We start from the raw sequence: 27,906 nt of genomic DNA, 5'->3' as shown, positions 1-27,906 counted from the left end.
TAGTGAGGATGACATCTCTGTTTAGCAGTGATAAGTTAAAGACCTGTTACCTGCACAGTAACCCTTCAAGCCCAGAGGCTGAAACTGATCCCTTTAGTATACGTAGACTGCTTTTATTCCCATTCCCATCCTCAGGTTGTGATGTGCCCGCTGTTGTGTCGGCCTTTGTGTTGTCAGATTATGGCCCAGGCTCCTATTTCCAAGCCTGGGCTTCTTCTCTTTCCCAAGCAGGTGAGGCAGGAGGGAGGCAGCGGGCAGAGCCTTAGGTTGGGTGGGGAAGTTCAGATCTTGGCCACTGGCTTCTTCCCTCTCGGATTGCTAATGGCTCAACTCTGTCATCCTCTCTCTCCTTTTCCAGAAACCCAAGGCCATCTTGTGTCCAGCCCTCTCTGCCCTGGTTGTCTACTTGAAGGCTGTCACATTCTATAGCTTCACTCACTCGAGGGAGCACTACCACTTCTATGAAACATCATCTTTCTCTGAAACCAAGGCCAAGAGCCTCATCAAGGAGGCTGGTCAGGACCAAGAGGGAGGGATGGAAATGGGATGGGTAAAGTCAGGTCTGACGGGTAGGAGGATGAGTTCCAAGAAAGAGGATGAGGGAGCAGAGGGACGCGGAAGTTAAGGAACTCCCCGGACCAGGTATGGGGATAGGAGGTGAACAGTGGACTCAAGGCTCTAGTGGAAAGACAGCTGGGGGAGGTGGTCTGCATGGAGCAGAGACAGTCACAGCCTTAGGAGATGCTGGAGAGAAGAGTGAAGTAGGTGGGCGGGGGCTCTTGGGACCAAGGAAGTAGGAGGGTCCACTCCACCCACTACCATCTCAGGACCCACACCCTCTTTACAGGTGACGAGTTTGTGCAGCACAATGCCTGGCAGTTAACCAGAGTGTATCCCAGTGGCTTGAGGACGGATTCATCCAACTACAACCCCCAGGAATTCTGGAATGCAGGCTGCCAGATGGGTGAGGGAGTGGTAGGGACAGGGAAGACGGAGTGCAAGGGCAATGGATGGGAAGTTGGTCCCTGGGTGGCAGCGGGGCCAGAGAGTGCTTCAAGGGGAGTGCCGGGCTGAGAAAGACATTCTCCAGTGTTGCCAGCAGCCCTTTTACACCCAAAAAGTTCTCAGTCTGGTTTCTCTGGAAGATGGCTGCCTAGTCCCCAAGGTGACTCTTTCCTTTTTTTCTCCTGGGGCCCTCAGTGGCTATGAACATGCAGACAGCCGGGCTGGAGATGGACCTGTGTGATGGGCTCTTCCGCCAGAACGCTGGCTGTGGCTATGTGCTGAAGCCAGACTTCCTGCGCGATGCCCAGAGTTCCTTCCACCCTGAGAGGCCCATCAGCCCTTTCAAAGCCCAGACCCTCATAATCCAGGTATAATGGAAAGAAAAACCACTGGGAAGAAACTGGGATAGCTGAAATAGAGCCTGGGGCAGGGGGGAGGGGGGCAGGGGCGGCTAGGTCTGACAGGAGTGTAATAGAGGGAAAGTTCCTCATGGGGCAGCATGGACTTCGGAGTCAATCGCCTAGGTCCAAACCCATTTACTAGTCATGTAATGTTTGGCAAACTTAACCTTATTCTCCTTACCTGCAAAATTGGGGTAATACTGCCTACTGTACAGAACTGTTGAGATTAATCTGTGTGTGTGTATGTGTGTGTGTGCTCAGTCCTGTCTGACTCTTTGTGACCCCATGGACTGTGGCCCACCAGGCTCCTCTGTCCATGTAATTTCCCAGGCAAGAATACTGGAGTGGGTTGCCATTTCCTACTCCAGGGGATCTTCCCAGGGATTGAACCCGAGTCTCCTGCACTGGCAGGCAGATTCTTGACCACTGAGCCACCTGGGGAGCCCCTCATTAATCTGAAGCGCTGACAACAGTGCCTAGGGCACAGAAGTGCTATAGAAGGGTTGCTGTCATAACTTTCCCACTTTCAGACCTTATTAAATTTCTACTTGGATGCATTTTAAATTGCAGGTGAGGTACTAGAAGAAAATATATTACCCATGAGAATTAGTTTTGTAAACCATAAGCATATAGTGCAAGGTCCTATGTCTCCCCCTCCCCTCAGCCTTCCTCCTCCCCCCAGGGTGTGAGAGCTGGAGGGGGGCTGGGCTGAGCAGGAACTAGTGAGGTTCCAGAGCCCTGGTTGCAGGTAATCAGTGGTCAGCAACTCCCCAAAGTGGACAACACCAAAGAACAGTCCATTGTGGACCCCTTGGTGAGAGTGGAGATCTTTGGCGTCCGCCCAGACACAACCCGGCAAGAGACCAGCTACGTGGAGAACAATGGTGAGACGCTGGGCAGTGCTGGGGAAGTGGGAGGAGCATGGCTGTGGTTTCCCCACTGTCCAGGTCTCCGTTAAGCACAGTCCGTCACCCTTCCTGCCCCTCCAGGGGAAGCAGTGCAGACAGGACAAAGGAGGAGGACTTGGTCTGAAGCCAGGTCTCTCACTTACAGTGACCTAAGCAGACTGCTTATCCACTCGGTTTCCTCACCTGTAAAGTGCTGACTGCTCTGAAAATGAAGCAAGAGAACACAGGGCAAGCAACTCACCAGCGCCGTCAATAATGTCTGTTCCTTCATCCTTTCCCTCACTCACCCTCCCTGGCTCAGGTTTTAATCCATACTGGGGGCAGACACTGTGCTTCCGGATCCTGGTACCTGAACTGGCCCTGCTGCGTTTTGTGGTCAAAGACTATGACTGGAAATCCCGAAACGACTTCATTGGTCAGTACACCCTGCCGTGGAGCTGCATGCAGCAAGGTGAGATGGTCCTCCCTCTCCCGGCCCACACCCCAGCTCTGGCCGTCTTCCTGATGCTGTCCTCTCCACCCCTCCAACCACCCCCAGGTTACCGCCACATACACCTGCTCTCCAAGGATGGCCTCAGCCTTCACGCAGCTTCCATCTTTGTGCACATCTGCACACAGGAAGTGTCAGAGGAGGCTGAATCTTAAGGCAGCCACTTCACAGGTGGAGTGGATTCACTGGCTGTAGATGGTGAGAAAAATGAAAAAACCTGGAAGGATGCTCCAGAAAGCAAACAGTGGTAAAAACCCGAGCTTTGGACTGTGCCTTCTCAGGCACAAAATGACTTGGTCCTTCCTGACAAGCAAATGTAGGACCCGATTTTTCACCTTCTTTCTCTTCCCTTTCTTCGTTTTCACAAGCTTCTGGCATCATTCCTATCCTTTCCCTCTGCAGACTCTACACTGGAATTCCTTCCTTCCTCTGGCTATAGGCTCAACACCATACCCAGATCTAGGACAGTGCTTTCCCACCAACTCTGGCTCAAAGGCACATTGCAGCTAGAAATCCAGAGAGGGGCTTGGGGGCAGAGAAACCCAAAACCCAAACCTCCACCCCTAACTTCCTCAAAGTCCAGAGCCAAGGGAAAGACAAATCAAGCCTCAAGTCTCCCCAGGCAAAGGCTGGGGAAGGAGATCTGATCCCCTGTATTATGACTCTCAAGAGAACACTGCATGGCTCTGAGAGTCCCCACTGGACTCTTGCTCACTTGTGCCACCAGTATAAATAGAGCTTCTCTCTCAAATTGGCATGAGTGTGGTCTCTTATTGTTGGGCAAGGAGATATGAGGGTTGGGGGACATTTGGGTAAGACAGGTGGGGTAGAAAAAAGTGGGAAAACAGGGTTTCCCAGGCCCCTCAGGATTCACTACACAGAGTTAAGAAGTATGACTTCTACGTGGCAGGGTAAAAGGAGAAGACAGAGAGTTACGTGATCCCAGGCTTCCTAAAGAGTTGGCCTGGAATAGTCTTGCTTTATGTCTGGTGTCTCAGCATAATTATTAATAGTACCCTCTTCGATTTTCCCAGTGTCCCAGTTTAGATGATTTATGATACAGTCACTGTGAAGCACCGACAGAATTCTGGGTGAGAGATTTACCTCCCCAACTGTCTGTCTTCCACTATCCTGTGCTTCAACTCCAGTCCAGCAGCTGAGCTGGTCTGAGGATGCTGCTGAATTAAAGCTGCTTCTACGAGAAGGCTGAATGGGTAGCAATCCTCCATCTACTGGAAGACAAAGGGACTTGGAAATAAGGAGCAGGCAAGGGCTAACTCAGGCTCTATGACAGACAGAAGGCAGACCTGGTCCTGTTTCAGAACCAATCACTCAGTGAAGATGAAGGAGACAAAGGAGTGAAGGAGGCCTGAGAGGGGACAGGGCGCACTGAGAGACAGCCTGGCAGTATTAAAGTCGGGGACATGGAAGAGTCTATATAAGCTACGAATCATTTAACCATGCTTTATGGAGCAGGGGGCACAACAGCACATGCGGTTAGATACAACTGTTTTGAGGATGCTGAGGAAATAGGAACTTGACACAGTTAAGAAGGAAAGAGATGAAGTGGGTAATCCACGATCTTATAGCCAGGGACTTTGGTGGGGCAATGGTGAAGAAATTAAGAACACACAGGTCAAAAACACAGTGTGCCTCAACAGAAATCAATTTGTGGTCCAGGTCTCTCTTTTATATCAACTTCCAAGTACTATGGGCCAGATTCCCAGGAGGGTTCCAGCCTCATTTATGCCCTGAAGCCAGCCCCTCCCACAGCCCTGAGCTCCTCGGGCTAGCTCTGGGTCCAGTCGGGTCCACACCCTCCTCGTGTCTGGGAGGTGTCGGGGCTCAGCGTTTGGGTCCAGTCTGCACGTGGGTCCACACCCTCCTCGTGTCTGGGAAGTGGGGGTGCTCAGCCCTCAGGTCCAGTGGGCGGAGCAGCAGGAGCGGGCGGGCCAGGGTCTTCCAGTTGCACGTCGTGCAGATGCACCGTGGGAGTGGTGGGGTCTTTGCCCACGCCTTGGTTGGGGTCAGCCTGGTCAGGGTGGTGCCTGCGCACATGCTTGACCACCTGGAACTTCTGCTTGGCCTTGTAGCTGCAGAGGCGGCAGAAGAAGGGGTGGCGGTCGGTGTGGGTGAGGGCGTGATGGCGCAGGCCGGCGGCCCAGCGGAAAGCCCGGTGGCACACGTTGCACACGTAGGGCTTGGCCTCGCTGTGCTTGCGCAGGTGGGTGCGCAGCAGGAAGCGCGTCTTGAAGGCTTTGCCACACTGCTCGCACATGAAGGCCCGAGCTTCCCGGTGCCGTGTCTCCTGGTGCACGCGCAGCGCGTCGGCCCGGTTGGTGCAGTACTCACACTCGGGACACTGGTATGGCTTCAGTCCTGTGGGACAGGGGAAGGACAGGGAACGGGTTGCCACTGAAAGAGGTGGAACAAGGATCCATGGACCAGAAGTGCCACTGTGATCCTGGCACATAAGGAACGCAGCCAGCCAGCTGACAAAGGACCATGTCTCTGACATGTTCCGATCCTGTCTGATGTGCTCCCGTTCTTCCACACAATCCCTTGTAGACAGTGGGTGCTCAATGGATGCTGGTAACTAACTGGACCCCTAAGTAGCCAGCTGACAGCAATAAAGACTCAAATATACTAAGTTTTCTACATGCGGAATTCCAACCCCGTTTTGGTCCTGGGTCTTCCTCCCAAACCCCCCCATCAAGGCCACCACGAGAAAACCACCAGAGAAATCCCAGCTGAGGGACCTTCCACAGAATCCCTGAGCAATCCTTAGAATTGTCAAGGTCATCAAAGTACAGGAAGTCTGAGAAACTGTGCGTCCCAGAGGAGCCCAAGGAGACATGACAACTCAAGGTCGTGTGGGGTCCTGGGTCAGACGAGGATGTCGTGGGGAAAAGCAAGACAAGTGAAATCAACTCTGGGCTTCCCTGGTGGCTCAGATGGTAGAGACTCTGCCTAGAGTGCGGAAGACCTGGGTTCGATCCCTGAGTCATGAAGATCCCCTGGAGGAGGAAATGGCAACCCACTCCAGTATTCTTGCCTGGAGAATCCCATGGACAGAGGAGCCTGCTGGGCTACGGTCCATGGGGTCGCGGAGAGTCGGACACAACTGAGCGACTTTCACTTTGGTCCTGGAGTACTCATGGAACTGGGAATCTATTTAAATACAATTCCTTGTTCAACTCAGGAAGTAAAAGAAAATACTTAAGAGGGGAGAGATAGAGGTAAAAAGTAGTGGCATCCATAGAGGCAGAGGGTCTTGAAATGCACCTGGTTAATTCCCTTACAGGGTGGGCCATATGCAGCAATCAAGACATACCATCATTAACCCATCTCTGAGAACATGTGGTCCGTGAACTCTACTCAGGAGGGAAAAAAAGGACAAGTTAAGACAGGCAAGCCCTCTACTTTCTCCTCCTCACTCACGATAGTTCCATCCTGTTTCGACAGGAACCAGGTAGATCTGGTTCCTCATGCTCAAGTTGGGGGTTCTCAACAGGAAGGGGGTGACCGTGTGCCACAATCCCCTGGGAAGGTTTTGCAAAGCACACATGCCCAGACCCCCAGGTTCACCTCTCCTGATTCTGATAGGCTTTCAGTGGGTTGGGAAGTTATTCTGGCTTTTTAATTGACCCACTACCCTGATGTGAAAACTGATATGCACCCCAAATCTGCATAAGGACATACACCAGCTCTGGGAGGCTGGGTGTGCCAGGGCACAGGGGAGCCCCTCGGGCCCGTGGAAACCACGCAGACTCACCTGTGTGCTTAGTCATGTGGTACTTAAGCTGGTTGACCCACTTGCACTTGTAGCCACAGTCAGGGCACAGATACTTCCGTTCCTCCTTGTGGATCCGCATATGGTACTGGAGGAGAGAAGAGCAGAGAGCACCCAGAGAACATGTGCCTAATGGGTACTCACTGGATGTGGAAATAGGGCTAACAGGCAGAGAAACTGCTGGCAGATAATCCTGTTCCCTGCACCAAGCCGACCCATCCCCCCCACTGCCAATCGGGTCCCCTAGGCCAGTCACTCGGACACCACCTTGATCCATTTGGCCAGTCTCAGGTATACCCAATCTCAGCTCTGCCACTCATTTAGCTGTGTCTTTGGGCAACCTAACCCCTAATTCTCAGTTTATTAATCTGTAAAATGGGAAACAGTGAAAGCAACTATATTTCATATTTTCATAAGGATTAAAATTAATGCCCAACATACAGTATAAGTGATCAAAAAATGTTAGCTATTATTATCTAGATTATCTACAACCTATTACATGCCTTTATCATATGCCAAGCATATATTACGGAATTCTTTTTTTTTTTGGTTACGTGGCATGGGGGATCTTAGTTCCCTGACCAGGGATTGAGCCTACGCCCCCTGCACTGGGAGCACGGAGTCTTAACCACTGGACCACCAGGAAGTCCTGGAATTCTACCTTTGTAACAACGCTATGCAACATTATCCCCTTTTCTCACAGATGAGGAACCTGAGGCTTGGAGAAGTTAAGGGACTTGACTCAAGGCACAGAGCTAGTACTTGGAAGAATCAGGATTAGAGAGCCTAGGTGGTTTTAACGCTGCAGCTGCCTTCCTTCCGTTTCTGGACCCCATGGCCCCTGACCTTACCTTGAGGCGAGAGGGGTCCGCACAGGCATAGGGACAGAGGTGACAGCGGTAGGGCTTTTCCCCGGTGTGGATACGGCTGTGCCAGGTGATCTTCTGCCGGTTCTTGGTGCTGTAAGCACAGTCCGTGCACTTGTAGAGCCGGGTGCCCCCATGCCCTTTCACGTGGTGATCGAGCACCAGCTGGTGGCGGCAGGCAAAGTCACAGAAGGGGCAGCGCAGAGGGGGCTGGCCAGAGTCCCCCTCCCCGGCTGAGGCTGCCGCTGCCTCGGAAGTCTCCTCGTGCTGCTCCAAGTAGTGCTTCACCAGGCCCACCCGCTCCCGGGCAGCAAAGTCACAGAGCTGGCAGCGGTGGCTGAAATGCTGCTGCCTCCGGTGCTCGTCCAGTGCCGGCCGGCTGGGGAAGGCCTCCTGGCAGGCCCCACACTCGAGCCGGGGGTGCTGCTTCCGGGTGTGCCCCCGTAGGCTGGCGGGGCTGGCGCACAGCAGCCCGCAGCGGGTGCAGTGCAGGGGGCCCTCGGTGGCCTCCGCCGGAGAGCCGGGGGTGGGCAGCGTGGGCTCTGGATGCCGGCGCAGTGCGTGCTGCTTGAGTGCGGTCTCGGAGCTGAACTGGGCCTCGCACTGAGGGCAGGCAAAGGCTGGGGTGCCCTGGTGGCAGCTGTTGACATGGCGGGTGATGTCATGGCGGAGGTAGCCGCTGTAGTCACAGAGGGGACAGAAGTGGGTAGGCGTTTTGTCGTGCACCCTCAGCCGGTGCAGGCGCAGTTTGGAGTTGGTTCCGAACGTCTGAGGACAGGAGTTGCAGCGGATGCGGCCAACCCCTGTGTGTCGGGACTGGTGGGCCTCGAGCCGGTACCGTCGGGTGGTGGAGAAGTCACAGAAGGGGCACTGATGCGGCTTCACCCCCTCGTGCTTCAGCCGTCGGTGCTGCTGCAGGCACCGGCTCTGCTTACAGGTGAAGCCGCAGTCCCCGCACTGCAGAGGGGGCCGGGGGCCTCGGGCCGGGGTGGCGGCGGGGTGCCGGCGCTTCTGGTGGAGCTTCAGAGCAGCAGGAGCGGGAGCAGTGAAGGGGCAGAGGCCACAGCGCAGCTCTCCAGAGGGCTCCAGGGGGCAGCCCCGGGTCTGGTGAGTCCGCAGAGCCCGCTCCTGCTGACAGCTAAAGGGACACGTGGGGCAGGAGAAGCGGGCTGCTTTCTGCTTTGGCAGCAGAGCCAGCTCCCCATCCCCTGGGCTGCGCTCTGTACTCCCACCACTCAGGGGTGCAGAATTCCCGCTGCTCAGTGGAGACAGGGCAGGCTGGGTCTGGACAGCCCCTCGCTTTCCTCCCCAGCCACGTCCACCCCGGCAGCCCTCAGCCACGTGAGAGGTGATGGAGGAGAGGCGAGAGCAGAGGAACGCACATGAGTTGCAATGAAACTTGCCCTGCTCAAAGTGGAACTTCTCAGGGGCCTCTGAGGGCAAGGAGTCTCCCACAGGAGGGACTGTAGAGCCAGAGAGCAAGGCAAGAGGCTCCCCTATCTTCTCTGGCTCTCTAGAAGGCTCAGGAGCATCTCTTGGGAGCACGATCTCTTCTCCTAATGGTGCAGCTGGGGGCTTCCCACCTTCTGCATCCTCTGAGGCCGCGGTGCTTGGGGGCAAAGGCTGCAGAATGATGGGTGAATCTGGTCTGGGCAAGCCCTTGTTCTTTCTGAGCAGAACTGGGCACTTCTTCAGCAGGTGTGTGCTGAGGCCACGCTGCTGCTTAAAGCTAGCGCCGCACTCGGGGCAGAGCAGGGGCTCTCGGCGGCCCTGGCACCCAGCCCTGGAGTGCAGACTCAGGGCTTTCTCCCGGCGGGTGATGAATGGGCAGTGTGGGCAGCGGAAAGCTCTCCCCTCTGCCTGAATCACGACCATCTGGACTCGCCCTTCCAGTACCAGTGCCTCTGCCTGCTCTTTGTCCTGCCTCCTTAGGGCCTTGAGTAATGACTCGGATTCAGGGAGCTGGGGCAGGGGTGCTGTCTCGGTGGCTGTAGTTGCCTTGAAGGTTCCCACCCAGCCATCTAGGGGCTCCTCTGAGGAAGGAGGATTGGTTGGGGGCTGAGAGCCTGATTTTTCCAGAATGGGTTCTTCAGCACCCAAGTCAGAAGTTCCAGCACCCTCAAAGGTAGACAGGTCTGTCAAAGTTCCCTCTGGCCCTTCCAGGCTCAGGGGCCCTGGGGGGTCCAGGGGCCTGAACTCCACAGCAGTTTCGGTGACTTCCTCAAGGGGCGGGTCAGCCACAGGTCCCAGCTCAACTCCCAGGGCCTCGAGGTGTAGTGTGCAGCTGCCCTCGTCTACCTCCGCTGGACTGGGGCTGCCAACGACGTCATCCCCCTGGGGAACCTCGCTGCTGTCCTGTTTCCCAGCACTGCCCTCCTCGCTGGTCTCTGGCAGGGCCTGGATCAGGGTGGGGTCTATCACTGCCCCGGGATCATGGTCCGGCCCCTCAGGCTGGGCAGACGGTTGACTTGCAGGCTCTGAGTCTGGTGAGGGTGTTGGGCACTGCCTGGCCCCTTCTGGCTCCTGGCTGGCACCACGGAGCTGCCAGACCTGGTCGCCGGGCACGTAGCCATGGGCCTTGCGCTTGTGGAAGAAGAGCGTGGTGTTGCTGAAGGTGCGGTAGTCACAGAGGGCACAGCGGAACTCGCGGAGGCGGGTATGCTTGCAGTTCTCGTGGCTCAGCAGCGCCTGCTTGTGGCGGCTCTGGTAGCTGCAGTAGCGGCAGGGGTAAAGCGGCACTGGAGTCCCGGGGTGGTGCTGGGAAGCCATGTGCTTCTGCAGCTCGTACTTCCGCTTACAGGCGAAGGCACACACCTCACACATCAGGGACTTGCCCTGGTGCCGCAGTTTGTGGCTGCTCAGCTGATCAGCCCGGTGGCAGCGATAGGAGCACTGGTTGCACTGGTATCTGCCAAAGAGGGAAAGATCACAATTATTAAGTTAATCATAGCCACTACCAGTCACTCATAAATTCATACCACGGGCCAGGTTCCACATTTACTTGTACATGTGTCATCTGATTTAAAACATTTTCTTAAAAGTCTTTATTAAATTTGTTACAATATTGCTTCTGTTTTGTTTTGTTTTTTTGGCCGCGAGGCATGTGGGATCTTGGTTCCCCAACAAGGGATCAAACCCTTACCTGGTGCATTGGAAGACAAAGTCTTGACCACTGCACTGCCAGGGAAGTCCCTTGTCATCTAACTGAATCATCTTTTCTGCTACCCTATGAACTAGGTATCTCCATTTTATCAGTAAGGAGACTAAGGCATATAAGTTAATAACTTGCCTCAAGTTACAAAGGAAGTGAAGGGCAGTGACAGTCTAGCTTCAGGGCTTGTATTCTAACTCTTAATCTATGTTTCTTCCTTAAAGGGAAGATATGAATCAGCAAACTTCTGCAGACTTCCAGGGTGCTGACATGGCTACAGCCCCTCGGGCAGGTTTCTGCACCGAGTTCCCACTCTCCACAGAGGTGTGAAAGCTAAGGAGAGACTCCCTAGCCAGCTGAACCCACTGGTCAGAGGGGAACTTGCCGGGATGTGGAAGTGCCAAGGTCGGGGTCACAAGCATAGCCCATCTATGTCACCAGGACTGGGCTCAGAGCTCAAATGACACCTCAGTCTCGGGGCCTCTCCTCTGGGTCTGCACTCCCTTCCCTGAGCCCAGAGAGGTCTCACTGGGCTCAGATCTCAGCCTGGCCCACAGGCAGAGGTCAGTTGGAGGCAGTGGAACAGAGATGACAGGAGCAAAGGGGTGTGAGGAGTCTCTTGGAGCCGGAAGAGAGACAGGGCTAGGAGCCGACTTCAGCCAGCTTAACCCCCGGTCACTGGGGGAGGGAGGGAGGGAGGGAGGCACACGTGCGCGCATGCCTGAGGTCGCCTGCGTGCTTGCGCATGTGCACGCTGAGGTAGTGCTTCCACTTGGTGACGTAGCCGCACTCGGTGCACATGTAATCCTTGGTGCTGGAGTGGGTCAGCATGTGCTTGGACAGGTAGCTCACGTCTCGGCAAGTGAAGTCGCACAGTTCACACTTGTGGGGCTTCTCACCTGTGGGGGTGGGGTGAATGGGGAGAGGACACAGGTCAGACACGGACTGACTGAGGATGCCCTGATGCCTGGCAGGAGTGGAAGCTGAGGTGCTGATGGCAGAGTCAACACTGCCCCATGGCCCTCTCGGATGACCACGCCTCCACCCCGAAACCAGGGAAGAGGGGCGGAAACAAAGACCCAGCTTTTTTCAAAGTTGGTTCTAGATTTGTTATACAGCTTACTGGCACTGGTGGCCAACTGCTCCACTTAGCCCAATCCACTTAGTTTTGTGGAAGAGGAGGAGGAAAAAATTAGGTAATATGACATAGTGGTTAACTCTGGAGTCCAACACAGTCATAAAGATATTAATAGCTGACATTTACACAGTGCTCACTACGTGCCAGGCGCCTTTCTGAGCACTTTATAAAAATGCCTCCCCTTACTGAATCCTCACAACAGCCCCACGAGGCAGGTGTTCTGATTCCCCCATGTTACAGAGGAAGAAGCTGAGGCACAGAGAAACCATAGAGCTATTCGGCAGTGGCTGAAATTCCAGTTTACTACTGTGTGGCCTTGGGCAGGTCATTTATCCCCTCTAAGTCTCAGTTTCCTGGTTTTCAAAAAGGTGGGGGGAGGGGAGGGACACAAAAATACTGACCTCACACAGTAGACATAAAGTTTAAATAAGATGCCCCAGAGGACTCCAGGACGAGCTGTCCGTGTAAGCTGGTCAAGACCTGGCACTGACTGGTGAGGCTGGGCCCATATTCCTTTCAACACCTTTCCCTGAGGCCCCTGCTACCCACTCAGCTTCTCCCCTGATGGTGAAAGAAAAGCAACCAGCTGGCTCTGGTTCTAATACCAGCTGTGGGATCCTGAAACAGGCCATTTAAATGTTCAGGGTCTCTCATCTTCACCTGCCTCCGTCACAAGATTGTTATGAATAATAAATATGGAAGAACTCTGTAAACTGTAAAGGGAAAGTGAAGTCGCTCAGTCGTGTCCGACTCTTAGCGACCCCATGGACTACAGCCTACCAGGCTCCTCCATCCATGGGATTTTCCAGGCAAGAGTACTGGAGTGGGGTGCCATTGCCTTCACAAACATCTCAGAGACATTATGGGCTCAGTTCCAGACCATTGCAGTAAAGCATATACTGCAACAAGGCAAATCACACAAATTTTATGGCTTCCCAGTACACATAAAAATGTTTTGTTCATATACTGCACTGAAGTCTATCAACTGTGTAACAGCATTCTAACAAAACAATGTGCATGCCTTGATTAAAAAATACTGCTAAAAAATGCTAACCATCACCTGGCAATGCAAGGTTGCCACAAACCTTCAATTTATAAAAAACATAGTATCTGCTAAGAATAATAAAGTGAAGTACAATAAAAGAAAACACGCCTATATTGATGTGAGGTTTTAGGAAAGGCCCCCCAAAATGAGATTTTGTGACTAAAGCCTATATAGTAATGAACTGTTTAATGGGAACAACAATGGCTTTGCCACAAGCTGCCTAAAAACCGTCCTCCCAAACTAAAGAATCTTTGATGAGATTTTTTTTAAATGTCTGGTCAATCCACCGATACTTACATAGAGATCACAAATGGGCAGATGCTATATAGCCAGGGAGCCTGATTTGGTTTTTATTCAAAGTACCAGTAATGCTGATAACCAATTAAAAAGTCTGAGTTGAAAAACCTGCAACTTGCAGGTCATGAGACGTGATCATCTTTCAGTGTCATGGCTGCCAAGACTATAACATATAAGGATGGCTCAGTCCCCTCAGCCCCATCTCTCACAGCACATCACAGAACTTGAGGTACAAAGGCAGGCATCTGTCCTGGTTTGGGCTTCTTTGCTTTAACAGGCTAGGTAAACATGCCTGACTAGGGGTGGGCAGAACCCACCAGGGCATTAAAGGTGAGGCACAAGAGCACAGGGTCTGAGGAAAGTGAAAGTGAAGTTGCTCAGACGTGTCCGACTCTTTGCGACCCCATGGATTGTAGCCTACCAGGCTCCTCCGGCCATGGAATTTTCCATGCAAGAGTACTGGAGTGGGTTGCCATTTCCTTCCCCAGGGGATCTTCCTGACCCAGGGATTGAACCCAGGTCTCCCGCATTGCAGGTAGATGCTTTACCGTCTGAGCCACCGGGGAAGCCCCTGGGTCAGAGGGCCTGGATTCAAACCCCAGCCTGACCACTTTCTGAGTTGATGGACTTTCAGCTTAAGGCTCATTTGTGAACTTCAGATGCTAGATTTACCTCATGAGTCCTATGCAATGTATGCAAAGCCCCACCATGTGCCTGGCACACACGGAAAGCTCCCATTTGCCGCCATCGCCCCCACTACACGGAGCGAGGGAAGCCACCTCACCGGTGTGCAGCAGCATGTGGCGGATGAGCACCCTCTTGTGGGCGGTGGCAAAGCTGCACTCAGGGCACTGGTGGATCTTCTCGTGAGCGTGCATCTTGCCCACATGGTCCTGGTAGGCCACCGGGTTGAAGGTGGCAAAAGGACAGAAGGTGCAGCGCAGCTCTTCACTGCCGGGGTGGCCCTGCTTCTTGTGTTTGCGGAACAGGTGCTTGTTGGAGCAGGCGAAGTCACAGTGGGGGCAGTGGAAGGCATAGTGGCTCTTATGGTGGGCTTCCATGGCTTCCACCGTGGCGAAGAGCATGGGGCACGAGTGGTGGCGGCACTCCACAGCCCGCACCCCGTGGGTCTCCTTCAGGTGCTTCACGAAGGCCTTGCGGTCGGGTGCCGTGTGGCCGCAGCCCTCCTGGAAGCAGCGGAGGGGCTGTGGCTCGGCCGCGGCGGCCACGGTGTGGCTCTTGAGGTGCTCCTTCAGGGCCTGGCTGAGGCGGAACTCCTCCCGGCAGACAGGACAGGCGTAGGTGTCCGAGTAGAAGTTGGAGATGTCCTCGTGCATGCTGGCCATGTGACGGTTGAGGGCATTCCTCTCCACGGCGCTGTAGTGGCACAGCGGGCAGCGGTGGGCCTTCTGGCCCAGCTCCCGCAGCAGGTGGGTCTTAAGCTTGCTCTTACTGGTGAAGAACTTCTGGCAGTTGGGGCACTGGAGACTGGGGTCTGGGAAGTGGAGGTGTAGGTGCTCCACCAGATGAGTTCGCTTCTTGAAGCAGCGCTTGCATTCTGGACACATGTGGGTCTTGAAGAGGGACTCGGTGCCAGAAGCTACAGTGCCTGGGAGAGGGAAAAAGGAGGGGAGGGTTGACAGTGAGTCTTCAATAGGCCAGGGACTGACCATATAATGGGAGAACCACAGTCTGCCCAGACAAAACATGCACGCCTGCATGGCCTTGCTCCTTTCTCTCCGGGAAACCAAACAGTAGCATCTCAAACTCTGCAGGCTCGAAGAAGAGACAAGACATTCAAGTATTTAGAGAAAGAAAATCACGACTTCTCAGACCATGCTGTGGCCTGTAAGAAGTGCTTCACCCAGCCACCCTCTATTCCTAAGACTCTATCCAGAAAAGCTCAAAAGAACAATCTTGATGGAACATTCTTGTTCCTCCTGCCCTCCATGGGGGCAGTTGGAAGAATCAGGAGGGCTGGTTGGAAGGAGAAGGACCTCACAGGGAGTGAGCAGAGGGAAGACAAGGCAAAGTACTCTTACTTCTGAATACTCCGGTCAGAGAGCTGGTAATAAATATAATCAGATCCTTCCTGGTCATCTGTTGGTAAATATGCTCCCTGTGGGAATGGGCTTCAAATGCTGTTCTACTCAGATGGGAGTAGATGGGAATGCAAGGGTTCAGAAATGCAGTCTTAGGGGGCTCAATGTCAGACAAGACAGGCTGCCAGTTGCTAACCTCTGGCATCTTCGTACTATGAATATCATCCTCTCTCTCCTCACAGAAGAGCCTTCTGCCTGAGGAAAACCAACTCTGAGAGCAAACGCTATTTACCTTTCCCTGCATCACCAGGGGCTTCCCAGGTGGTACCAGTGATAAAAAACCCGCCTGTCAATGCAGGTAGATGTAAGAAGCACAGGTTCAATCCCTGGGTTGGGAAGATCCCCTGGAGGAGTGCACAGCAACCCACTCCAGTATTCATGTCTGGAAAATCCCATGGACAGAGAAGCCTGGCAGGCTAGGAGGTCGCACAGAGTCAGACTGAAGCGACTTAACCCGCATGCACTGTGTCACCAGGGACTGTGCCCATCTATCACTTCCCCAGTAGCTGTGTCGAAGAAGAATGTTAGGAACGCAAGGATGTGAACCAAAACTCAGAAAACCAAACCCCAGAGCCTCAATGCCAGGCCCTCCAAGTCTGTTCCTCCCCACCAAGAGGTTCAAGCCCATCAGGCATTACCTTCCAGCTCCAGGGCTTTCTGGGAGCTCTTCTGGCTACCACGCTCCTCTTCCTCCTCTTCCACTGACTCCTGCCCAGGTGAGGGTGCTCCTGTCTCCTCTGAAGGCTCTCCCGTTCCTGGAGGCACTTTGGGAGCTGCAAGTGCAAAGAACTTGATGACTAGAGAAGCCAGCGCAGCACTGAGTGCTTGAATTTCCCTCTTACTGGCTGGGAAGAATCACCTCTCACTGTGAAGCATAAGAAAATCCTGGGTTCTAAGCACATACGTTTATTCCCAAGGGGACAGAAAGATCAGGAGCTAAGCTGTTAGTAATGCTCCAATCTAAAGTAAATCAAGGGCTTCACTAGCGGCTCAGACAGTAAAGAATCCATCTGCAATGTGGGAGACCTGGTTTCGATCCCTGGGGTGGGAAGATCCGCTGGAGAAGGGAACAGCTACCCACTCTAGTATACTGGCCTGGAGAATCCCATGGACAGAGTAGCCTGCCAGGCTATAGTTCATGGGGTCACAAAGAGTTGGACATGACTGAGAGACTTTCACTTTCACAAAGTAAATCAAACCTCAGATAACACCAAACTCAGACCCCTTGAAGGTAAGAGCTTTGAGGTCACTGGAGTGGGGAGAGGGACACAGAGTAGAGGAGGACAGACTAGACTATACTTCCTTGACTCAGGTCCCCAGGGCTAACAGCTGGTGGCTCAGTGCGGGCAAATATCCCTGACGTCTAAACGTCTACTGAAAAATCCAACTCAGCAATTCAGGGACATTGCCTGCGCTCCAAACCCATTCCTTCTATCCCTCAATAGAGGCAGCTGCCACTGTAAGGCAAAGATGTATGACTTTTTCATTCCAGGAAAGAAGAATCTTCTGTTTGCACCAGAGCACAAATCAGTGGTAGCAAGCCAAATTCTCTCATCAGAACCCTGGCCCCGCTGGTCTGATTTCTCTATTTCCTCCTGCTCCTCTACTCACCTCACGCTCTCTTTTTGAGACCAAGAGGAATAAGAATCATTGAAGCACCACCTCCATTGAAGGTTTCTTTTTAAAATAACCCCAGCTTCTCCTGCCCAATTCCACTTGCTCTAACAGGAGTCCACAGGCATTCCACCAGTGGCTATAGCCACTGACGGGCAGGGCAATTTAGCTTCTGCCCTCAGAAAGTTCTAAGATGGATCAGAAGAGATGTTGGTTAAATCACTTCAGTGCAGCCTAAGCCAATCTTCAGTCATTGCCTGCCTGGTCCAGGATGTCTAGATGCCCTCCCACATCAGTCAGTAATCCTGACCTCCTGAGCTACTACTCTGGATTCTCTTAAATTCATGCATACATTCATGGCATCTGTAACAACTGCCTCTTCTACAGACCAACTGCAGCTGTGTTCCAGGCAGGAGACTGCTGGGCCCTTGACCTCATACCTGGCAGCAACTCCTGGGAAGGAAGACCCATTACAGCAGACAGTTCTTGCTGCGTCCCAGCCCCATGACTCCGCTGATGCTGCCGGAAGAGTTTGACGTTGGAGCCCACAAAGCTGCAGCGGTTGCAGTGGAAAGGGTAATGGGTCTGCCGATGCAGCTCCATGCCCTGCTGGCTCCCAAAGAGCAGGGGGCAGCCCCGGAAGGAACAGGGCACCGGAAGCGCTCTGTGGGTCAGCCTCAGGTGCTGGTGGAGCTCCTTGCGATCTTCAGTGGAGAACACACAGCCAGACTCTGGGCAGGAGAAGGTGTCGGGGGTGCCCCAGTGCATCTTGAAGTGGCTCTTCAGGGCCTGGGGTTGGGCAAACTCTTGTCTACACACAGGGCATGGCAGGGGGCTATCTGGTGGGCTCTGGCCCTGCAGAGGGCTGGGGAGAGTGAGGTTGCTGGGGGGCAGCTCTACAGAGCAGGGTGGGGTAGGGAGGCCCTGCACGGGCTGCATAAGGGTCTCAGTGCACTGGTGCAGGGCCAGCAGAGTGGGCTCTGCGAAGCTCTGCTCACAGCGCTCACAGAAGTACACCTCCATCACCTTTACCAGGACACCTGTAGGCAGAGGACCGACAGAGAAAGGCACAGAATCAGACAGAATGAGACTCAGAGGAGTTAGTTACCAGCAGAAAATATAAGTGGATCTTTTCATGTCTGCGGAATGGAGATGGACTTAAGTCTGATTCTACACCTGACTGTAAGCCCCTAAGGTCAAGGACAGTCTATCTTACATGATACTCAGCACAAAGTAGGCATTTCATAAATATTTGTGAAGTGAAAGTAACAAGCATCAACCAAATCCAAAAAGCATTAAGAAAAGGTGATATATTTTGCCCAAATGAAAAATTAGAAATTCTCACAAGAAGAAAATGACAATCTGGGGGTAATGTCTGTGACATACATGACAATATATATGTCTACTTTTATATTCTGTGAAAAGACTTTCAAATGCACAGTGACTCATAAAATGGAGGACAGCCTTTCTGAAATGAGCCAAATCACATTCATAGTAATTGCTGCCATTTCTTAAGTAATGGCAGGACCTTGACAAAGAAAGGCTTAGGAAACACTTTTACTTGGTCCTCCAAATGCCCTATGAGAAGAGGGACCTGGGATTCTGCAAGGTTAAGGCCACCATGCTTGTTAACGGTGGAGTCCAGGTTTGTCCTCCATTCTGGTAGTCTTTTTTCTCTTTATATTTTTCTTTGTTTAAATAAAAATTCAGTGCAACAGCACATCTATATAAGAATATCCACCTCCCAGCCTCACACACACAATTTGGTCTATATTTTTTCAGGCCTCATGGGGTCACATTTTCATAATTTTTTTTTTCTACTTGCTATATATCAAAGATATTTTTATCTAAAAGTAGTACATTTAGGTCTATCTCATATTTTTTTTTGTCCAGTTCACGATACTTCAGAGCATGGATAGAGCAAAATGAAATTAACCTTACTGATGGATATCTGGGTTGTTTCCAAATACTGTAAAGAAAGCTGCCCTACACATCCTTATTCCTGTATCTTTGTGTGCGTATGTGACACATTCTATAGAATAGATCCCTAGAAGTAGAATTACTGGGTCAGAATACACTCATTTAAATTTTGTTATGTGGATAAATTGACCTTCAAAAGATCACACTAATTTATACTCTCCATAAACTATAAGATAGGGTCTGCTTCCCATAGCCTCACCAACACTAGTTTTATTAAAAAAAAAAAAAAAAAAAAAAAGCTTAATTTTTGCCCAAGTGTTGCAAAACAGAAGTGGCATCTCATAGGTACTTTTAACTAGAATTTGTCTGTTAGTGATATTATGGTTAGAGACTTTTTTTTTAGTGAATTGCATGTAGGTTTCTTCCCCTCCCCTTTAAAAAAAAAAAACAAAACTGTTTCTTTTTCTTACTGTGCAGCTCTTTGAATTTTAAAGATATTAACTCTTCTTATATATTGCAAATGTCTTTCTAGGTTCCTTCTCAATTTATTTACTATTTCTTTCACCACATTAAAGTTTAGAAATGTTATACGATCAAACCAGCTAATCTTTCCCAGTATTCTTTGCACACTGACAAGGAAAATTGGTACAACTGTAGCTGGAAGATGACAGTTAAAAAATAGGGAAGCTACCCAAAAATAAGAAGTTGTAGATGTAGGAAGAATAACAGGGAGAATCTTTCTTCTAACATAAATTGTTCAACTCCCAGTCATAACGCATGCCTTGGGAGTTAAATATGTTATCCACAAGAAATCAGAGCAGGGAAATAGCAGATTACCTCTAGGAAGCCCTGCCAAGCCCTGGGTGGTAGAGGGAGGCTGGGCCTTTTGCTTAAACCCTGGCTGCAGTCCCTGGGTGGGAGGGTCAACATGGAGAAAAGAATCCCTGAGGACAATAGCAGTAAGAATTGGGCAGAGGTGTCAGAAAGGTCTTCCCTCCTGGATTACTGCCTAGCAGACATAAAGCCCTTTCAGGGAGACTGCCAAGAGCTTGGTACAAGTTGTGCACCACCTTGCCAGCCTCCAATCAACATTCACCAACTGCAAATCAAATTACAACATCTCTAAGTATAAAAATAGGATGCCACCTTGTGTCTTCATCTTGTTTATAGGCAAGGATCAAAAATAGCACGGACAAAAAACTCAGGCTTGCTTATCCTACTGCCCTGCTAGCAACTGTGTTTATACCTGGAGTCTCTCCAGGAGCACCTGGGGACAGATTTCCAGCTACTGCTTCCACAATGATCTCCATGTTCCCTGTGTCCTCTTCAGTGGCTGTGGCTTCTACCAACAGGCAGCCTGGGTCAGGAGGCAAAGGTGGAGGGTTCCCAGGACAGGGGCTATGGACAGGCTCTAGGATTCCATGGTTAGAGAGAGGTGGGGGGATCAGCAGTAGCTCAGGGCACAGTCCATCCATCTCCCCAGTGCTGTTGGCTGGCTGTGAGTCCAACACGGTGTCCGTCATCATCACCAGTTTCTGTGCTGTGGCCTCTTATATGCTGATAAACCAACCAGAAGAAAAATCAAACAACATATAATTAGATCTCTCACTTTCTTCCCAGTTGGGGTGGGTGCACAGCCCAATGCCTGCCCCAATTAGGCATGTCCTTGCATGGCAGCATGCCATACCTAGTTAACATGGACATTTTCTTTTTAAGACAATGTTTACCTGGAGAAGGAAATGGCAACCCACTCCAGTATTCTTGCCTGGGAAATCTCATGGACAGAGGAGCTTGGGGGGCTACAGTCCAGGGCATCGCAAAGAGTTGGACACAACTTAGCAACTGAACAACAACAGCAACACACAATCAGACAGATTGTGATTTTTTTACTTTACAAAACTGTATTGGTTTTGCCATACATTGACATGAATCCACCATGGGTGTACATGTGTTCCCCATCCTGAACGCCCCTCCCATCTCCCTCCCAGTCCCCATCCCACCAGCACCGAGGACCCTGTATCATGCATCGAACCTGGACTGGCGATTCATTTCACATGTGACAATTTACATGTTTCAATGCCATTCTCCCATATCATCCCGCCCTCGCCCTCTCCCACAGAGTCCAAAAGACTGTTCTATACATCTGTGTCTCTTTCGCTGTCTCGCATACAGGGTTATCATTACCATCTTTCTAACACATATATACGTGTTAGTATACTGTATCGTTACCATCTTACTAACACATATATATGTGTTAGTATACTGTATTGGTGTTTTTCTTTCTGGCTTATTTCATCTGTATAATAGGCTCCAGTTTCAGGAAATATCTCTTGACAGAAATGTGGCATAAAATGGAAAGTGAAGTGACCTAGCAATATGGAATATAGAGTTTTGTAAGAAATTAAAATTTGTGTATAGAATAATAGTTGCAAATATTCAAACAATAAAGTCTATGGCTAAAGGAGAAAAAAAAAGAAGACAATGTTTAGAACAAAGGCATTAAAATGATAATAGTGGTCAATATAGCAACGAGACAAGAAATTGTGACCCATATACTAAACATTGTTTCTTGGAGCTAAGTGACCTTTGTCATATCAGTAAGCAATCTGGGTCTCAGTTTTCTTATCTGCAACAAAATTGGGTAGGGCCAAGCTATCAGGGATTCCCTGACAGCTCAGCTGGTAAAGACTCCACCTGCAATGCAGGACACCCCGGTTCAATTCTTGGGTTGGGAAGATTCACCAGAGAAGGGATAGGCTATCCACTCTGGTATTCTTGGGCTTCCCTTGTGGCTCAGTTGGTAAATAATCTGCCTGCAATGTGGGAGACCTGGTTTCGATCCCTGGGTAGGGATGATCCCCTGGAGAAGGGAAAGGCTACCCACTCCAGTATTCTGGCCTGGAGAATTCCATGGACTGTATAGTCCATGGGGTTGCAAACAGTCAGACACAACTGAGAGACTTTCACTTTCACTTTCAAGGGATCTCAGAGGTCCCTTCCCCTCTTAACATCTTAGGATCTCACTATTCCTTAGCTCACAGCCCTTCCTTCATGATCTGGCCCTGCTGCCCTCTCTAGATTCATCTCCCACCTCTCTCTGCAGAAGATCTCTGAGCCAGTGATTCAACTTTTCATTGATTTGCCCTTTCCCAGACTCACCACATTCTCTTCTGCTTCTATATACTATACATCTCTCAACTTGCTGGGCCTTCTCCCCTTTGTCATCTCTCTTGTCTGGCTGACCAACTCCTAACTATCCTTTAAGAATCTGTACAGGGACTTCCCTGGTAGTCCAGTAGCTAAGACTCGTGCTCCCAATGCAGGGGGCCCTGGTCAGGGAACTAGATGCCACATACCACAACTAGGAGTTTGCATGCCACAAGTAAGATCAAAGATAACTCAGACCTGGAGCAGCCAAATAAATAAATGTCACTTTACTATGATGGCATCCTGACACGGTTCATCTAAGTTTCTGTCTCTAGGGTCCTCATGACACTTCGTACATAGTTCTATCAGAAACATGTCACACTGCACTATTGTTTACTTGTCAGTCTCCCTCCCTAGACTTGGAGCTTTCTGAGTGGATTTTACGGGAAGTTATCACTTCACTGAACATAAATCACAACAGCCTATGCAAGTCAGACAAGGGATTCTAATGAAAAACTGTGATGCAGTGGTAAAGAATCTGCCTGCCAATGCAGGAGACGCAAGAGACATAGGTTTGATCCCTGCATCGGGAAGATCCCACGGGGTAGGAAATGGCAACCTATTCCAGTATGCTTGCCTGGGAAATTTCAAGGACAGAGGAGCCTGATGGGCCACAGTCCATGTGGTCACAAAGAGTTGGACACGACTGAGCACACACTTACACACAGTTAAGAACTGAAGACAGAGATGCAAGGCTAGGCTTCTACTAAGATAACAAACCAGAGGCGCCTTATGTATAAAGTAACACACCTGGAGAAATTTCTCATTCATTATGGACCTAATATTGAACATTGGAACTCAACTCAGAAGTGAATGTCAACTAAATTGCATATCCTGTTATGCTGCTGCTGCTAAGTCGCTTCAGTCGTGTCCGACTCTGTGCGACCCCATAGACTGCAGCCCACCAGGCTCCCCTGTCCCTGGGATTCTCCAGGCAAGAGTACTGGAGTGGGGTGCCATTGCCTTCTCCATTGCTAAAATTAGTTTGCGCTAAGTAATTAGGAATTAAGGATGATAGTATAATCACTCCATGAAACTGAGGCATGAAGGTCAGGTAAGGGGCGCCTAGGGCTAGAAAATCATTTTGTGGGTGAGAATTCTGCAACTCAAAGACTCAGATTAGGGAAATTCAGAAGGTGGTAGAGCAGCGCACTTCCGCCCTCAGAGGGTTCTCTGGAAACCACAGACTCCACGTATCGCTGCTCTAAGGAATCTTCCAGCTCCAGTAATAATTGCCTTAACGGGGAGCCAAGGAGGAGGGGGTGTCGTCTAGACTGAGAACCGTCAGCCGCTGGAAGGCCGAGTGAGGTGGGACACAGGTGGGCACAAGAGAAGAAATGAGGTTATCTTCGGGGCAGCGGTACCGAGGAAAAGAAAGGACACATTAAGGCAGAGAGAAGGCCTGGGGAAAGGGTGAGATCGGGTCTGGGGACCAAGGCACCCCATTTCCACTTGCCTGTGGGCTCTACTCACCGCGTGGCCTTGGGCAGACTGTAGTCCCCTCGCTTCCCGGGCCGTCAGCTTTCCTGTTTGTAAAGTGGAGGCGAAGACAGCCTCCACATCGTTGGGCGGGAGCGGGAATCACTATTGCCGGCAAACGGGAAAATCGTTTTGTAACCTGCAAGGCTAAGGAGGGAGCATCGTCATGCTTACTGTCCTAAGGAGAGGCAGCGTGTAACCGGGTGGGGTCCACAGCAATGACGCCGGGGTTGCTGATCTGATGCGCCGGGGCCTCGCTCGTCGCCGCGCTCCCTTCTGCACTTCTCCCGAGCGTTCCCATGGCCCAGGCCTACCCCTCATTCTGCGGTTTGAGAAACTTTTGCCTCCGGCCTGCTCCGCCCGCACTCCCTATTAGTTCCCGCCCCGCAGCCTCCAGCTTACCTCCGGCCCTAGGCGGGCAGGAGCCTCATCTCTATGGTCGTCCAGCGGCTGGAGTGGCCTCCCGGGACGCTCTTTGTGCGACCACCTCCGGCCCAGAAGCCTCTAGGACCGCGGCATATGGAGGCCGCTCTCTCTTTCTTTGTGAGGCTGGTGGAATACTCTCTCTATGGTTCTTCCTATCGTTTCCCCCCGCCCCCACCTCCTCTCGCCCTGAAGCCCGAAGAGTACCATCGAGAGTTGTGGAGCAGAGTGGTGTTGCCGTCTCGGTGGGTGTGACGGGAAGTAGATGAAAGAATTCAGGGGCGAAGCCAAGTGGAGAGTGCCCAAAGAGCCGAGGGGTGAAACCATCGAGAGGAAGGGCCAGAGAGTCATGGCGGTAAGGGGGAGGAGTGACTGATTGCTGCAAACCACGCTGCTGGAGGCGCGAGCTGGGGTGTGGAGGGGGTTCGGGAGGAGGCTTCTGGGCGTCCGACAAGGACCAGGAGCTGAAAGGGCTTTGTCTGTGGCCTTCCACGCATAGGAATTTTGGAATTCTGGATCCTGTTCTGAGCTTCAGCAGAGTTCACTGCTGTCAGTTCACCGCACTGCGTGCCGGCATAAAGCAAACCGGCGGGGGGTCGGGTGAAGTGTGCTAGAAACGATTTGACCTCCTACCCCTTTCGGGATCTTACAGCCTAGAATCAGGCCCAGTCACATTTTATTGCGGGGCGGGGAGTGAAATTCGGGGGAATCTCCGTGGAAAAGGTAGCAGATGGGCGGGATTTGAACTCTATAGAGATTGAGGGAAATAAAATGGGCATTCCGAGTCAAGGAGGAAGGAGGCTTGTATATTTGTTCAACAGAGAATATTGGGAACTAAGCCATTAAAGGTACGTGGGCCCCGTGTTGTGGTGGCAGAGGAGTTTTCACCTAATTCAGGGACCTGTTGAGAGCCAGTCATTGGAGGTGTTGGAATAGGGAAACTAATGGCATTGAAGCAGAGCCTTATGAAGAACACTCTCGACCCCTGTAGAGCAGTTTGGTGAAGCATGACCAAAGTGGAGATCCACTAAGATGCCACTTCAAGAATTAAAATTAATTTCGAAGAGACAGTTTAGATGGGAGGTAATAAAAGGGCTAACAGGACATTAGAATGTAAAGTAGATGAAAGGATACCTGAAAGACATGATACGTGATAGCAAGGCATGAGGATATTGACAGATTGACAGAAGAGAGTAACTTCCCTGCTCATTCTGGCCAGTGGGTCCCTGTCTCAACTGATCCCAGGGACCACAAAAATGCTGTCCATCTATTATCCTGAAGTCGGTTATATCATTCAGTCAGGTTTAAGGAATTCCAGAATAGTGTCTGGCAGGACACAGGTATGAAACAGGATAATGAAAGGCAAAATGGGACAAGTGGCTCAGTCTCACCCCTTGGGTCCAATACCAGCCCCACCCCACTAAGGGAGGGTATTGAAGCACGTTGTAATACTGACCTGTCATTCCTCTCCCAGCTTCTGTGGGGCGCGAGAGGAATTTGAGTCCTTTTTTAAAACTAATTAGTGCTTTATCCCATCTCTACTGCCCCCCATCTCCAGGTCTTGAAAATGCCTCGGGGCCCGTGAGGTTCAGTGTTTTCCTTTCAAGATGCCCCTCTCAGACTTTGTTCTGGCCCTGAAGGACAATCCCTACTTTGGGGCTGGATTTGGGCTGGTGGGTGTGGGCACTGCCCTGGCCCTGGCCCGGAAGGGCGCCCAACTGGGCTTGGTGGCATTCCGGCGCCATTACATGATCACACTGGAAGTCCCAGCTCGAGACCGGAGCTACGCCTGGTTGCTTAGCTGGCTCACCCGCCACAGTACCCGAACTCAGCACCTCAGCGTTGAGACGACGTACCTTCAGCATGAGAGTGGCCGCATCTCCACTAAGTTTGAATTTGTCCCCAGCCCTGGAAACCACTTTATCTGGTAAGGCTGGAAGCCAGAGAGGGCTCTGAGAGTGGAAAAGAATGAGAGGAGGTGGACTTGACCTGTTTGTTCACCTCATTTTGCTCATTCTTATTCAGGTATCAGGGGAAATGGATCCGGGTGGAACGGAGCCGAGAGATGCAGATGATAGACCTGCAGACGGGGACTCCTTGGGAATCTGTCACCTTCACGGCTCTGGGCACCGATCGAAAAGTTTTCTTCAATATCCTGGAGGAAGGTGTGGGATGGCACAGACAGCATTTTTGGGGGTGGGGTGGGGGTGGCAGTTGCAGGGATGGAGTATTTGACATCAAAGGAAGAGAAGCTTGGAGAGGCGGAATAGGAGGATCTGGGTCCATGGAGCAGGGCCTGGGGACTGTTTGGGCACAGCTCTGCCTAGTAGCATGGCAAAGGGTAATTATGAGTTTTGTCTCATCTTCCCCCTCCCAGCTCGAGAGCTAGCCCTGCAGCAGGAGGAAGGGAAGACAGTGATGTACACTGCTGTGGGCTCTGAATGGCGCCCCTTTGGCTATCCACGCCGCCGCCGGCCACTGAATTCTGTGGTTCTCGAACAGGGTCTGACTGAACGAATTGTCAGAGACATCCGGGAATTCATTGATAACCCCAAGTGGTACATTGACAGAGGTGAGAAGCAGCTGAGGTCTTGGTGGCCAGATGGGGCAAATATAAAGCTCTATCCTCATTCCCATAGATGAAAGGGAAAGAAAGGTTGCCTGAAAGGAATGATTGCTTCCAATGCCAAGGCCATCAGGCCTCCAGGGAGCAGGGTTGGGGATGAATGTGGACATCTAGGGCAGAGTACATGATTCATTTGCCTTGACGATCATCCTGGCTGTATTCCTAGGCATTCCCTACAGACGTGGCTACCTACTCTATGGGCCCCCTGGTTGTGGAAAGAGCAGTTTTATGTGAGTAGAGTCAAACTTCTCTTAACCCTCAAACTAGAGAGAAATTGGGCTGGTGGGGTTGGAAAGGGAAATAAATGTGGGGAACAGGAAAACATGAGACACATGGAGCACTACTGTGAGGTGGTGGAAGGATTAGGCCTCAGATTCAAAGCTAGTACTGGAAGGAACAAGCAGTTGGACCCAAGGACCAGTTCCCAGCTTGCCAATTACCTGTCACCCCTCCATAGCACAGCCCTGGCTGGGGAACTGCAACACAGCATCTGCCTGCTGAGTCTCACGGACTCCAGCCTCTCAGATGACCGGCTCAACCATCTGCTGAGCATGGCCCCACAGCAGAGCCTGGTGCTCTTGGAGGACGTGGATGCTGCCTTTCTCAGTCGAGACCTGGCCGCCGAGAGTAAGTGAGGGGGTGTTCACGGCACGGGGGGGAGAGAGGGTATTTCTCAATGAGGAACAGTGGAATAAAGGAGAAATCCAGAGAGCAGGTGGAGGATACCTGGGTTAGCAATCAGAGTCCACTGGAGACATGGATAAGTAGGGGGCACAGTAAGCAGGGAGCAGACAGGGGTGCTAATTTGAAGTAGGGCTGTGATCACTCATGCTTCCTCTGTGCCTTCCTCCAGACCCAATAAAGTACCAGGGTCTAGGCCGGCTCACCTTCAGTGGCCTGCTCAACGCCCTGGACGGTGTGGCTTCCACCGAAGCTCGCATAGTATTCATGACCACCAACCACATCGACAGGTAAGGAGTGAGGTACTCAGACCTGGAGGCGAGACTCCATCCCCCTCAGCCTCTCTGGAGGATCAGGAGGTTCGGAGGAACCATTTTGGGGGTGCCAGTGGCACTGCTGCTCACGACTGCTTTCGCTGCCTCTCTTTTTAGGCTCGACCCTGCCCTGATACGCCCCGGGCGAGTAGACATGAAGGAGTACGTGGGCCACTGCTCACGCTGGCAGCTGACCCAGATGTTCCAGAGGTTCTACCCGGGGCAAGCAACTTCCCTGGCTGAGAACTTTGCAGACCGTGTCCTTCAAGCTACAACACAGATCAGTCCTGCCCAGGTGCAGGGCTACTTCATGCTGTATAAAAATGACCCTGCAGGGGCCATTCAGAATGCAGAATCTCTGAGGAGGTGACAACTGGGCTGTGCCCAGCTTTCTTCTCCAGGAGATCAATAAACACCTGCCAAGCTACTTTAGTGTCTGACTTCCC

General features: G+C 51.7%; 3 protein-coding genes across 16 annotated transcripts in view; 2 read left to right on the top strand and 1 right to left on the bottom strand.

Moving 5' to 3' along the window:
* The window catches only part of PLCD4 (phospholipase C delta 4), a 29,120-nt gene extending 25,565 nt beyond the window's left edge, over positions 1-3,555 (top strand). For 6 of the 7 annotated variants that reach the window (XM_086340158.1, XM_086340120.1, XM_086340151.1 and 3 more), the window contains 6 exons: positions 359-515; positions 848-964; positions 1,201-1,373; positions 2,155-2,290; positions 2,616-2,765; positions 2,853-3,555. In XM_086340158.1, coding sequence (XP_086196284.1) covers positions 359-515; positions 848-964; positions 1,201-1,373; positions 2,155-2,290; positions 2,616-2,765; positions 2,853-2,959 — 840 coding nt within the window. In that variant the 3' untranslated portion in view covers positions 2,960-3,555. Of the gene's footprint in view, positions 1-135; positions 232-358; positions 516-847; positions 965-1,200; positions 1,374-2,154; positions 2,291-2,615; positions 2,766-2,852 lie in introns of all 7 variants that reach the window. The other variant, XM_086340168.1, reaches the window with a different exon arrangement.
* A 699-nt stretch (positions 3,556-4,254) lies between these two features.
* ZNF142 (zinc finger protein 142) lies at positions 4,255-23,959 on the bottom strand. Of its 4 annotated transcripts, XM_086339851.1 has the most exons (11): positions 23,819-23,959; positions 23,411-23,563; positions 19,977-20,287; positions 17,251-17,850; positions 15,835-15,969; positions 13,879-14,703; positions 11,336-11,513; positions 7,449-10,371; positions 6,580-6,685; positions 6,139-6,178; positions 5,045-5,183 (listed from the first exon to the last, which is right to left on the bottom strand). In XM_086339851.1, the coding sequence occupies exons 3-10, from the start codon at positions 20,254-20,256 to the stop codon at positions 6,144-6,146; spliced, it is 5,082 nt and encodes a 1,693-aa protein (XP_086195977.1). In that variant the 5' UTR covers positions 20,257-20,287; positions 23,411-23,563; positions 23,819-23,959; the 3' UTR covers positions 5,045-5,183; positions 6,139-6,143. The 4 variants fall into 4 exon arrangements, with proteins under 4 accessions (XP_086195955.1, XP_086195989.1, XP_086195966.1 ...); XM_086339829.1 differs by lacking the exon at positions 6,139-6,178 and having other exon boundaries at positions 4,255-5,183; XM_086339863.1 differs by lacking the exons at positions 6,139-6,178; positions 17,251-17,850 and having other exon boundaries at positions 4,255-5,183.
* On the top strand, positions 23,104-27,887 carry BCS1L (BCS1 ubiquinol-cytochrome c reductase complex chaperone). 5 transcript variants are annotated; one of them, XM_086340302.1, is made up of 8 exons: positions 23,104-23,256; positions 25,398-25,766; positions 25,865-26,004; positions 26,217-26,411; positions 26,632-26,695; positions 26,923-27,092; positions 27,319-27,436; positions 27,578-27,887. In XM_086340302.1, exons 2-8 carry the CDS (start codon positions 25,447-25,449, stop codon positions 27,828-27,830), a joined length of 1,260 nt encoding a protein of 419 aa, XP_086196428.1. In that variant the 5' UTR covers positions 23,104-23,256; positions 25,398-25,446; the 3' UTR covers positions 27,831-27,887. The 5 variants fall into 5 exon arrangements, with proteins under 5 accessions (XP_086196428.1, XP_086196412.1, XP_086196390.1 ...); XM_086340286.1 differs by lacking the exon at positions 23,104-23,256 and adding an exon at positions 24,026-24,084; XM_086340264.1 differs by lacking the exon at positions 23,104-23,256 and adding an exon at positions 24,026-24,194.
* The last annotated feature ends 19 nt before the right edge of the window (positions 27,888-27,906 follow it).

Source organism: Bos grunniens, chromosome 2 (genome assembly GCF_055505025.1).
Source record: "Bos grunniens cultivar Pamir isolate PY7600 chromosome 2, Bosgru_T2T1.0, whole genome shotgun sequence".
NCBI lineage: Eukaryota > Metazoa > Chordata > Mammalia > Artiodactyla > Bovidae > Bos > Bos grunniens.
This window is presented reverse-complemented; position numbering and strand designations above follow the sequence as displayed.

What these genes read in the sequence shown, in the direction of transcription:
- BCS1L (XM_086340302.1), top strand. Translation starts at nt 25,447, where the DNA reads ATGCCCCTCTCAGACTTTGTTCTGGCCCTGAAGGACAATCCCTACTTT. An exon ending in TGTGGAAAGAGCAGTTTTAT is followed by an intron (nt 26,696 to 26,922) that starts GTGAGTAGAGTC and finishes ACCCCTCCATAG; the next exon opens with CACAGCCCTGGCTGGGGAAC. An exon ending in TCGAGACCTGGCCGCCGAGA is followed by an intron (nt 27,093 to 27,318) that starts GTAAGTGAGGGG and finishes GCCTTCCTCCAG; the next exon opens with ACCCAATAAAGTACCAGGGT.
- ZNF142 (XM_086339829.1), bottom strand. Translation starts at nt 20,256, where the DNA reads ATGATGACGGACACCGTGTTGGACTCACAGCCAGCCAACAGCACTGGG. An exon ending in TGCTCCTGGAGAGACTCCAG is followed by an intron (nt 17,851 to 19,976) that starts GTATAAACACAG and finishes CTCTGCCTACAG; the next exon opens with GTGTCCTGGTAAAGGTGATG. An exon ending in CGGACCCCTCTCGCCTCAAG is followed by an intron (nt 6,686 to 7,448) that starts GTAAGGTCAGGG and finishes TCTCTCCTCCAG; the next exon opens with TACCATATGCGGATCCACAA.